The sequence below is a fragment of the Montipora foliosa genome, chromosome 14 (genome assembly GCF_036669935.1).
Source record: "Montipora foliosa isolate CH-2021 chromosome 14, ASM3666993v2, whole genome shotgun sequence".
In the NCBI taxonomy this organism is placed as follows: Eukaryota; Metazoa; Cnidaria; class Anthozoa; order Scleractinia; family Acroporidae; genus Montipora; species Montipora foliosa.
In genome coordinates this window covers 2,408,135-2,420,634 of record NC_090882.1, presented here as the reverse complement: position 1 = coordinate 2,420,634, position 12,500 = coordinate 2,408,135, and the positions used below count along the sequence as shown (strand labels likewise).

Below are 12,500 nucleotides of genomic sequence, written 5' to 3'. Positions count from 1 at the left end.
CATTTAACAAAGGTCAATATATCAAGTCTTAGACAAGGTGGAGGTACAAGTTGCATTCTGGACGACATCATCATTACAGGCAAGAACGACCGAGAACACCTTGACCACCTGGAGGAAGTTCTAAAGAGGTTACAAGAACATGGTCTACGAGCAACCCGGGAAAAGTGCGAGTTCTTCGAAGAGAAAGTAACCTACTGTGGCCATGAAGTAGACAAGGATGGACGACACAAAACACAAGAGAAAAGAGAAAATTGATGCAGTTATTCTGAGATTGAGAAGGAAGCATTGGCACTAGTGTGGGGAGTTAAGAAGTTCCACCTATACCTTTTTGGTAACGTACCATGAACCTCTGACTTCAATTTTCCATCCAAAGAAAGGGATTCCAGCAATGACAGTTGCCCGCCTGCAGCGTTATATACACTCTTCCTTGCAGGGGTTAATTACAGCATTGAATACAAGTACACCACCTAGTATGGAAATGCCGACAGCCAATCACGCCTACCTGTAGTAAGGGACAGTGAGACGACGGTGGACCCAGTGGAAATTTTCTAAATGTCTCAGATAGACATACTTCCAATCAGCGTGGATATGATCCGCGAGGCAACCCAAAGGGATCCTGTTTTATCGCGTGTTAGAACACACAAAGCAAGGGTGGGCAACAAAGTGTGAGGAAGAGCTCGAACCATATTACAGAAGGAAAGATGAACTCACTGTCCAAGACAGCTGCCTGATGTGGGGAACACGCGTGATAATCCCATCAAAGTACCAGATACAAGTATTGAATGAACTCCATAGTGGTCACCTTGGTGTTGTCAAAATGAAAACTTTGGCCAGAAGCTACGTGTGGTGGCCGGGAATGGATAAAGCAATTGAACAGATGACAATAGAATGCACGGGCTGACAACTCACCCAGAAAAACCCGGAAACCGCACATTGCACCCGTGGAAATGGCTAGCTCGTCCTTGGCAACGGACACATGTTGATTTCGCTGGACCATTCTCAGGGGAAATGTTCCTCGTTGTTGTGAATGCACACTCTAAATGGCCAGAAGTGGTAAAGATGAATTCGACAACGGCCACCAAAACAGTTGAAGAATTGAGGAAGCTTTTTACTACCAACGGCTTACCAGAACAATTAGTCAGCGACAATGGGCCCCAATTCGTAAGCGAAGAATTTAGATCCTTCATGAGAAACAATGACATCAAACACATACGGTCAACGCCATGCCACCCTGTTACGAATGGTTTGGCCGAGCGGTTTATACAAACGTTCAAACAAGCTCTGCGGGCAAGAGCCACTGAAGGAAACCCCTCTCCTGGAAACTAGTGAAATTCTTACTAGCCTATAGAACGACACCACGCAACAGCGGGAGAAACGCCAGCCATGCTACTCATGGGAAGGAATATTCGGACAAGACTTGATGGGCTAAAGCCCAACATACGGAAGAGAGTAGAGGATAAGCAGCAAGACCTGGAGTTGAGTCTAAGGAATAGCCTCAGACGCAAGCTGGATGTAGGTCAAGAAGTTGTTCCCCGAGACTATCGAGGCGGAAACAAGTGGATGCCTGGGGTCATAACAGCTCAGAGGGGACCCTTAACATATGAAGTTAGAGCTGCACCCAACGCAGTCTTGCGGTGACACATTGATCAACTCAAGGGGTCTGTCCTGCCCCTAAGATCTGACCAAGGGAGCGAACAACAACAGAGCCCAGCTGTGTTCACAGCTATCCTGCAAACAGCAAGAAATATTGGAAGAGAAGTTCCGAAGCCCACGACACCTGACAACATTCTGTGGTGAAGCGCTATTTCGAGAATTGTTTCCCTTACATTCTGCTCAGTTGGATTCCTAAAACACTTAAAGGAACTCAAAAAATCAAGAATTTCATCGTCATTAGGCCGCACATTACCAGCAATGCAACATTTAAAACGTTTTACGTCTTTCTGGGCATAAATTTTTGAGGATCTTTCAGACACCAATAATTTTGAGCCACGGAAATAACACAAATGAAAATCTTTGTGTAGAATTGTATGATTGCCCTCACCCCATTAAAAGAAATTAATGCTTCTGGTGTGAGGGAAACACATACCAGCACCAGAGGATGAGGGATGTACGCCTCAGGAAAGTCTTCCCCCAATTCAGACTGCAGATCAGCAGAATTACCGGGGTGTGGGGGAAGGGGCGCTCTGCCTAGTTACTTGAGATCTTCGACGTTATTATATATCGAAAAGAAAGAGATGATTTTTTCTTAAGCTATCTCAATTGAAACATTCGAAGTGTCGAATAACGTTGAGGTTACTTTTGAAAGCGATGATAACGATCTTGACGCCGAGGTTTTTTTGGAAAGTGACGAGGACGTAATCTCAAACAGCACAATCTCAGTTACACGACTAGGAAGCACATTGGTCAATGATGATGAAAACGTCATGGGTGTTTGAAAATAAGTTGCCTTCATGTGGTAATAGCATCATCTTGCGTCCAGATTACAAGGTTGATATTATGTATGAAGCAGATGAAAAGTGCCCTGCGTGAAGTCTCCCATTTTCTTTGTTGCACTCGGAAATAGGAGACGTCTGCTCGCAGGATATCGATGAAGAAGAACGAGAAGAAAATACCCTGTTACTAGTGCCACACCTACGAAGGATCTTTAATGATGCAAATTTACACAGTTGTGATGATTTAGTGACAGAGACATCTGTTCACAAGCTATATATGTTCAGCTCTTACTTGTCCTCCTTGATGTTGTCTTTTAACAGTGCATTATTATTATGTTATGCTGAGATGGATATACAAATGACAACGGGGCTTGTGCTTGAGAGCTGCCTAAATGATAGTTTGAATCAGCGTGAATTTTTCAACAAATTCATAGCTAGCTACTTCCAAGCGCATGCTGTTGGCTTCTTCCTAAATTAATAGGAAACAAGATATATTCAAGAGATTAGAAGCCCAATGGAGACTTCCTGTTTCGCAATTGCTCCGCTTTTCTAAACGTTCTTAAAAGCCTTGAGAACTTTTCAGGACCGAAAAGGCACTTTGCAATATTCTAAGAAGCTCGCCTTTGGCGATGAAATAATGTATGAAATGGATCATATAAGAACTGCGGATATGAAATCATTTGAAGCTATGATCCTCGCAATAATTTTTTGCAATTGCGTAGAGAAGCCTGAAAAATTCAGGACTTCAACGGCGTTTGAACCCGTGACCTCGCAATACCAGTGCGACCAACAAAATTTGTCGCCAGTTCTCTAGAAGAGAACAATCTCTCCCTTTTTTTTTCTCTATTAGCACAATTACATTCATTGGTTTTTAAGTGTCACAACACTTCTAAACAAATCAGGTAACCGAATCAACTGTTTGTTTCTTTTAGTGTTGCCCCTGGCCAGAGCATTAGTAATGTCGATGTTGCGAATGGCAACGCCTGCACTGGTGATCAAAGTGTCGTTAATGTTGGTATAGGAAGCCCAAGGTAAGTGAAGGGTTCTTTGGAAATCACCACAGCCTTCTTTTGTAACACAAAAGTTAATATATGAAGGACATATATATTTGGAAATGGGGAAACAATCAAGTTAAATGCTGATCATTGCAGTTATTAATTAACGTTACTTGAGCAGTAACGGGTTCAAATCCCGTTCAACTAACTTTAATTGTTAATAACTGCGATGATGAGCATTTATTTATTTATTTATTTATTTATTTATTTATTCACCACATACATTCATTCATAGAAAGTTACAGTGAATAATAGACTAAAATAATAGAATATAATAGACTAGAATCTTACATAAGTTTAAAATGAATAATAATAATAAGAAGAAGAAGAGAAATAAGAAGTGGCGAGGAGACCTCAAAACCCCAGGGCTTATAGTAAGAGGTCCTCTCGGAGATGTGTTAGGACTGCAAGACTAGTAAAGACAATGGTGATAGGAAAACATAAATTTTGCGGTATAAAAGGAATTCACTTTAAAAATATCTAGGATATTCAATTGTGCAAATAAAGGTTCAGAAGGTGCGCGGTGATTAGAGTTTGTCAGAGCTCGCACAGCTCGTTTTTGAAGAAGAAAAATGCGATTTAAGTTTGTTACATAAGTAGAAGACCAAACTGTAGTACAATAACTTATTGTAAATAGTTAAATAGGGATAAATTAAGGTATAATACAAAGATATTTTTGTGTTTGATGACAGAAAGAAGCGAACTCTGTGTATTATACCAACGGATTTAGAGATTTTCTTGCAATTATAACTAATATGCGATTTCCACGGAAGACCTTCATCGATATAAACACCTAAGAACTTGACTTCTGTTACTTGCCTTAGAGCTATACTGTCAAATGAAATTTGGGAGCTCATGTGAACAGATTTTTTTTGTTTAGGCTTAAATATAACATGATTGGTTTACTTTATGTTAACAGAAAGTTTGTTTGATTTCATCCATAAGCTAATCTTAGTTAGTTCACTATTCATTACAGAGGCAAGATGATCAGGGTCTGAATTGGAGTAAAAGATACTAGTATCGTCTGTGAAAGAGCAAGCATTTTGCCAGGCTGGTAGCTTTGGGAAGATCATTGATATATAATATGAAAAATAAAGGGCCTAATATGGAACCCTGTGGAACACCGCATCTAATTATCTCTTCGGAGAGACGGGTATCATTAATCTGGACGAATTGGGTACGATTAGAAAAATAACTTTTGATCCTCTGCAATGCTAGTCCACGGACACCATAGTGTTCAAGTTTGTAAAATAAGATTTGGTGGTCTAGCGTGTCAAACGCTTTAGAAAGGTCAAGAAAAACACCCGCTGTGATTTCACTTTGGTCAATGGACGTTGCAATTTTATTAACAAGGTAAATTAGCGACAGCGCAGTGGAATGGTTTTTACGAAAACCATACTGGAGTTGGTAAAAAATGTCCTAGGTATTTGCAAATTCTACTAGTCGATTGTGCGTGACCTTTTCGAAGAATTAGGAAGTAATGAGATTGGTCTGTAATTTATGAATAAATCGGGTTCATCAGCTTTAAATACAGGAATCACTTTGGCAACTTTTAGCTTGTCCGGAAATATTCCTTTGGAAAAGGATAAATTAATAATATTCTTAAGAGGTTCCGATACCATTTCAAAAGTATTTTTGATAACATGCATAGAAATATCGTCATATCCTGGGCTTTCCCAGACTTCAAGGACATACAGATATCATTCAGCTCAGTCTTCAGCAGTCGTCGGCGTCAAAGCCAGAGACTCATGGGTCTGACCATTCAATAAAGAGCGGAAAGAAGTGTTCACCGGAGGTATTTTTGCTGCTAATTAGGTCCTACGTTAGTAAAATAAGTACAGAACCCATTTGCTATTTCTGCGGGATCGGTAATAACGCTACCATCGGATCTAAAGACGAAGGAAAAGGTGGTCTACATTTACGCTTGTTGATAACTTCATTGATTAATTTCCAGGTCTCCTTTAGGTCATTTTTAGCCGAAGCAAATCTTTGGTCATAATAATGGCGCTTAGCAATTCTAATGAGAAGGGGTAGTTTGTTTCGGGAAGACGTATACTGTAACTCCCTCATTGGGTTAGGTGATCTCAGCAGTTGTCTGTACAACTTGTTTTTCTTTCGGACAGAAACTAATAAAGATTTGGTTATCCATGGAGAATTGAGCCTTTTGCAATTCTTAACCTTGAGAGGCTTCAATGGGAAACAAGAATTATAGAACCGCGAATATTCGGACAAGAATTTATTGTAAGAATAATTGGGGTCTTTATCATTATAAAATCCATTCCAATTGACTTGAGAGAGGCGAGTTTTGAAGTCATTTAAATTTGCCGCAGAAAAATTTCTCATGGGTCTGTTACCAATTCTCTTATGACCATGAATGAAAGAGTTATCAGAAACATAAGCAAATACTGGTAGATGATCGGATATGTCATTTATATTAATGCCTTTTAAAACTCTAGGTGGGAAATGATTTGTGAATATGTTGTCAATTTAAGTGGCTGAGTGTGCAGTAATACGAGTTGGTCTGTCGATCAGAGGAACAAACATGTGCGAAAACAGACAATCAACAAATTCCTGAGTAGGTTCGTGGTCGGCGTATCGCAGGAGGTCCAAATTAAAGTCGCCGGTGAGGTTCTGTTTTAAATTGTAATTTACACTACTAAATTTACGATTTATGATGAAAACCTATTACGAAACAGTAGACGCATAAAAAAGAACAATATTACGATAAAATATTACTTTTAAAGCGCATTAAACTCTAAATATTCTCCCTTCCCCCAAATTTTAAAATGTTTTGGAAGATTGCACATTTGGTTTTTATAGCATCTTTTCCCCATAATGCCCTGCATATATGTATTGCATTATGGGAAATATATATGTATATATTTAGTATACTCTAAAACAGTGGATAGCAGTGAAGGCACGCTCTGATTGGCTACTCAGACTCCGAATATCCAGTTTGCTACTCACCTCCAAAGTTACTCGCATGAGATTTGAGCCCAAAAATATTGTTATCGTTGCAGGAACCTTTTTGTGCTATAATCATTGCCTCACTGTTTTAGTATATACTAAAATAACTATTCACCTTACTGTCGGTGGCTAGTGGTGGATATTTACGTCACCGCCCGTTTGTCAAAACGAGAACATCAACAGTATTATGCGTGGTTCATATACGGATCCATATCATTTGCATAAAAGTTGCATATTGGAATAGGGAATTTGTGTGGGAATGGGACCTCATTAAAAATGGCAGATTTGATGCAAATGACGCTGGAACCTCATTAATGTCCATCATGTTGTTTAGGCAAAAAGTGGAGCATATTAATGAGGGTAAAACCAAAAATGGAATAAGACCACTTGCAAGATATTTTCCACCAGACCAATTATAAGCTGCCTCGCTTGCAGGGTATGGCTCTCTGGAAGTGATGTCATCGACACTGGAAATCATGTCAAAAATTACGCCAAATGAATGCTTATTGACAAACCCTATTGTCCAAGAGGGAACGAGTGGGGGTCCGAGTGACCTACCTTAACCCTTTATTGTAGCTGGTCTTGGAGCTTTTGGCAACAAAGTCATCTCGTATTTTGGCCTGTCGCTCATGCCATCTTTCACGTTCCTGTGCCAGCCGCCGTTCCAGGGCCTCACTCTGGCGCAACCTTGTCCCAGGGAAAAGCGCCCTGGGGACCATGTTGACTCTGGCGCTGCAGACGAGAGCGTTTGGTGTCAAGGCGTTGTTGTTCTTCGACTTGCAGGGCAGCCTGGAGCCGCGCTAGCACGCCCTCAAACCTGGTCAACGTATCCTTGAGGGTTGCCAGATAGCCGTACGGGTATGGGATGGGGGTGTTTAGGTCCACGACACCCTTGTTAAAGAGCAACTGTTACTGTTTGATTTGAATCATTGTTTCCAGCTGGTGGTCTTTGTCCCGTGTGAGAAAATACGGGTTGAAGACAGGGATCTCGTGTGGCCGGTCCAACCGATCCCGCAATTCTCGCAGCATGTTGCCTTTGAGGACATTATAGTTGAGCTGCAGGTGACCTCTTTGGCTAAAGTGGCTTTGTAGAGTTAGCCAACGGTCCAGTTGCGATGTGCCCGGCTCTTGTTGTGGCTCTGCCCTTTAAAGCAAATTGAGCAGCCATGGTAGTAACACACGTTAAACTCATAAACCGTATTGGTCGCAGGGCTGAATCGATCCACTTCCAAGGCATGCACAGGCGTCTGGATACGTTGTTAGCCACGGTTGCCTGCATGGGCAATCCCATCGGCGACAGCCAGTCCAGGGATTTCATAGTTGGGATCCGCCAACTGCATTAGCTCGTGGGCCAGCCAGTCCTCGTTGGTCGTGCTTTTGTGGGTGACGCGACGTGCTTCATGTTCGCTGCAGTGAAGCCACTGCAATGCCTTGACGCTTTGGTTGGTGAGACTGCCGTAGCAGCCCATTGGGGGTTCCACTGCGATGGTCCTGGGTTGAAGCCATATCTTCTGGAAATTGCGCATGCAGGAGGAGGCGATCATGGTGCACTTGAGAAAGGCATTGAAGTCTGCTTCCTTGTTGAATTCCTGTTGAAAAGGGTGGCACCCCTCTTTCAGCAACTAAACGTCCGACTTGCAGTAAGCCTGAAGTTCTTCCTGAAAGTCAAGCTGGTAGATCTCAGCCGCATCCAGGCCAAGAACTCCTCACGTTTCCCCTCCATCATCCCTTCGTGATCATGATAATCCTTGGCCGAGATGGGTCCCACTTATGTCTGTTGGTTTCGCTGTTGAAGAAAATGGGGAAATAACCCCTTTTTGAGTTCCGTGAGTCCGAAGGTTGTGGTAAGAAAGAGCAACTGTCTAGGGATTTGATTTCCCCTGATCTTAGGCTGAGAACTTCAGAGCCATCACAGATCTGATGGGTGACCTTCCGCCCTTCGTCGTAAAGCTGACGAGGGACAAACGTGCAATCATATCCCTTGAAATTGTGGAACACAATGACCAGTTGCCGCTCTTCATGTTCAGCCACGCTGGTGGTCGCTGTCCTCACGCTCCCAGCAGATGAGATTGGGTGTATGGATGCCTTGGTCCTCGATGGCCTCAAAGTCTGCATACACCAACAGTGGAGGTTACCTTGTATTGTCATTTTCGTCGTCCGAGTCGTCATCGTCCAAGTCACGTCCCTTGGCTCACAATATTTGCAACCCTGCTCGAGCACCACGTGCCTACCTCGTTTCTTCTTTTTCTTCTGTTCCACCACCTTCTGCATGTAGCACTGGTGGGTGCGAAGGTCAGCACTTTTCTCACGGGTGGGACGGGGTGCATGTCCACAACAAAAAAAAAAAAATAAATAAATATAAAAAAAAATGTCCACAACGATGTTTGCCCTGTTCACACCCTGGAGTTTGTTTGCAGCAGACAAGGCAACGTGCCAAGATGACACAGACTCGTTTGCCTTCCTCACGATGGGCTGGTTCACCACTCTTGGTCCGGTACCGTGTGAGAACACGGATTATCGAGAGCGAGCTTGGAGTGTGGACGTATATTTCTGTGCTCCGTATACGTTTGTTTGGTCTTTGTTATCCTAACTTATTTTACTGATTGGCAACAATGCCACCTAAACGAAGAGACAAGAAAACAAATGTTAACTCGGGTACAGACCAAGACCAAGATGTCATAATGAACAACCCTGCACAAAGTGAAGATGGAGAGATGGCGGCCTTCGATGATGATGAGCTCAACAAATTTGGAAAGAGTCGGAATTTTCTTAGTTCTAAGTATGATGAATTTGCCAAATCTGCGAAAGAGATGAGAGAATCACTCGACTCTCTGTCAACGGGAGAGGACAAAACGCGGAGCCCTACTCCATGGAGTACCCTATGGAGTACCTAGATGGAGTACCCCTAAAAATCATTTATCGGTCAAATTAAATTCTTTATCAACATGGTGAGGCATTTAGATGTACATACCTTTACTTATTTTGAGCTTTCCAGTTCTCTGATTGTTACAATTCGATGCAGTTCATGAATTGGCCGCCATCTTGAAGTTTCGTAGGTATTTCGTGTATCTCTTGTTATAGTGTATATTTAGACAAATATTCATACAAAACTATATATTGTATGCACACGCTAATTTCATCAGATTACGATGGGAATAAATTGTATGGGCACACAGCAGCATACATATGGGTATACTACGGTAGCCCAGAAGGCTCAAACACAAACAAAAAAGAAAACGCAAATAAAAAAAAAACGGAAACAAAAAAAAAAGAAAATGCTAATAAAAAAAAGTAAAACGCAAAGAAAAAAGCAAAATACAAATAAAAGAGTGAAACGCAAACAAAAAAGCAAAACGCAAATAAAAATACAAAATATGAACAATCAAAAAGAGAAAAAAAAACTTATTGAATTAATTAATTAATTAATTAATTAATTCTAATTAAGCACGAGTTTGTTAAAATGACAACATCCACTTCTTGAAAAAGTGCCAATTATGATGTATTAGGAACTTTAAGAAAGGAACACGCAATTGCTTCAACTCTAATTGGTTCAACACAACTTTTTCGCATTTTGCGCATACCACTGCCACATCACAGTCATGGGAGGAGTCCACGACTACAATGTGGCAGCTAAAGTATGCAGTGGGTAACCAGGGAAGCCCCGTCAACCGGCACCAGTGGAGGAGGGCGGGGCGACAAATTATTCTCCAGCGGAACGGCGGCAAAATGCTAAGGATCGTGGCTAAAACCGGGAATGTAAAGGATAAGACCGCAATGCATGATGCATGAGCCAACTGGCGCAAAAACATGGTGGAATTCAAAGGATTAAACCAATAACTTACGATGCGCTACTTATGTACGCATTGAGAATAGTTAGAATAATTACATCATGCATGGTTTTTGTGTCACGACACTTCTAAACAAGTCAGACGACCTAATCAACTTTTTGTTTCTTTTAGTGTTCTTCCACAAGTTGGCCCTGGCCAGAGGACTTATACAACCCAAATTTCAGGTGGCAGTGCCGCCGTTGGTGATCAAAGTGTTGTTAATGTCGGTACCGGAAGCCAATGGTAAGCGAATGGTCCTTTGGAAATCACCACAGCATTTTCTTAAAAATTGTAATTTACACTACTATTACTGAGTGAAAACAGCGGGGTGAACTACAAAAGCCAGTACCTCAGTTACACACAACCACTGTAAATTGTTTTTAGTTTGTAGTTTTTAACGTATGTTTGAATAAGGCTGAACAGCGGACCAGTAAGAAGTTCACCCCACTGTTTTCACTCAGTATTTGTCTATAAATTTTTCGTAGTGGTATAGTATCCTTTGGATCCTTCCAAGTTCCTCCTTGAATGCATGTTATGACTTGAGCAGTAAATGTCTTTTTATTATTTCGCAACTTGTAACTTAGACCTGGAAACAAAGAATCTATATATGTAAAAAAAAAAGAGTGATTCCATCAGTCGTTAAGGCAAAAGGCCAGTGATACTGTGTCTGGTATAACTGATCTTTGCAACATTACTGAAGTGACTTCAGAAGAACTTAAGTTTTATAAGATGCATTACCCTTATCTCTGGCCCAAAAAGACAACTGTTATTTGCGCACCCCTACCCAGATGAGGTCTGAATGAGGAATTCTGTTGCCTGTGGACTGTTACTCTATAATAATAATAATAATAATAATAATAATAATAATAATAATAATAATAATAATAGTAATAATAATAATGGCTTTATTCAGCATTTCCACAAGGTGGCTCTTCATCTGCTAAAATATATCATCTAAAATAAAAATATATATATATATCTATTTACAGTGCATAATAGAAACGTTAAGCTAAAAATTATCTTTGACCTTTTTCATTAAAAACTTAAAAGTCATCTTAGAAAACTGGTTAAAATCAAGACAGTTTCTTACACATCCAGGTAAAATGTTAAAACTTTTAGCAGCTTGATCTTGATAAATATATGACACTAGTGGGATTTCAAGCTGCATAGCTGCACTGGACCTCAGAGTTCGATTGTGCATAAATTGCTTCAGTCGCAGGTAACCTGGCCATTCACAAGAATAAATCGCCTTGTGAACTAGCTTTAACAGCTGCCATTCGATACGTTCTTTGACTGGTAGCCAACTTAGCTTTATAATATCCTCACTTTCAACAAATTTACCTACAACAAAGCTCGCGCATGTTGTTTGAATTCTTTGTAGGCGTTTAACAAGGTAATGTGGTAAATTGTAGTACAACTTGGAAAGTACTAGGGCCTGAACTAACTGCTTGCGAATATGAAATGGAATAAAGTTCCTCAATTTCTTTAAGATTCCAAGAGTGCGATAGCAAGAAGCTGAAGTTTGCTTGACATTTTCTTCCCATTTTAGGTTGTGATCAATGTTGGTCACTAAAAGTTTTGCCGAAGACACACGTTCTAAGGATGTACTTCCAAGTCTTAAGTCAATGTCAATGTTATTAAGTTCATGATAAGAAGAGAGTTTAGTGGAAGATAATAACATGTACTCTATACTTGATAGACTTGCACACAACAAACCATTACAGAGCAGCCCTTATGATTTTAGGCCTATGGCAGCACTTCCACTTTTGCAGTAAATTTTGACCTTCTTTCCAAAAATTCAGCTGCTGGTATATATATTAAATAAGTAGATTTAGGAAGATAGACTTGTTCAAACTCAAGTAAGGTTAAATTCATTTAAATTATTTCAGTTTTATATTATACTTGAACCTTAAGTTGAAAGCAGCCAATGACATTTGGTGGAACGTGGTTGCTTTAATCTGCAATCCCAGATGTAAACCTTGCAATAATAAAAACCAAAGTTTATTAAGGAAGGGGCACGAGCTTGTTGAAACGAGAACATCAACGTCTTGCAAATTAAGATGGATTGGGAACTTAATGAAAGGAACACGCAATTCATTCAACTCTAATAATTATTGGTCCACACACCTTTTTTGCATTTTGTGAATAGTTAGAATAATAATCATTACATTGTTATGTAATTGTCACACGTTAGTTTTTGTGTTGGAATACTTGTAAAT

The 12,500-nt window shown here is 40.5% G+C and overlaps 1 protein-coding gene across 6 annotated transcripts in view; it reads left to right on the top strand.

Moving 5' to 3' along the window:
- The window catches only part of LOC137984688 (uncharacterized), an 85,219-nt gene that overhangs the window by 65,868 nt on the left and 6,851 nt on the right, over window positions 1–12,500 (top strand). For all 6 annotated transcript variants that reach the window (XM_068831937.1, XM_068831935.1, XM_068831936.1 and 3 more), the window contains one exon: window positions 10,414–10,524. In XM_068831937.1, coding sequence (XP_068688038.1) covers window positions 10,414–10,524 — 111 coding nt within the window. The remainder of the gene's footprint in view (window positions 1–10,413; window positions 10,525–12,500) is intronic.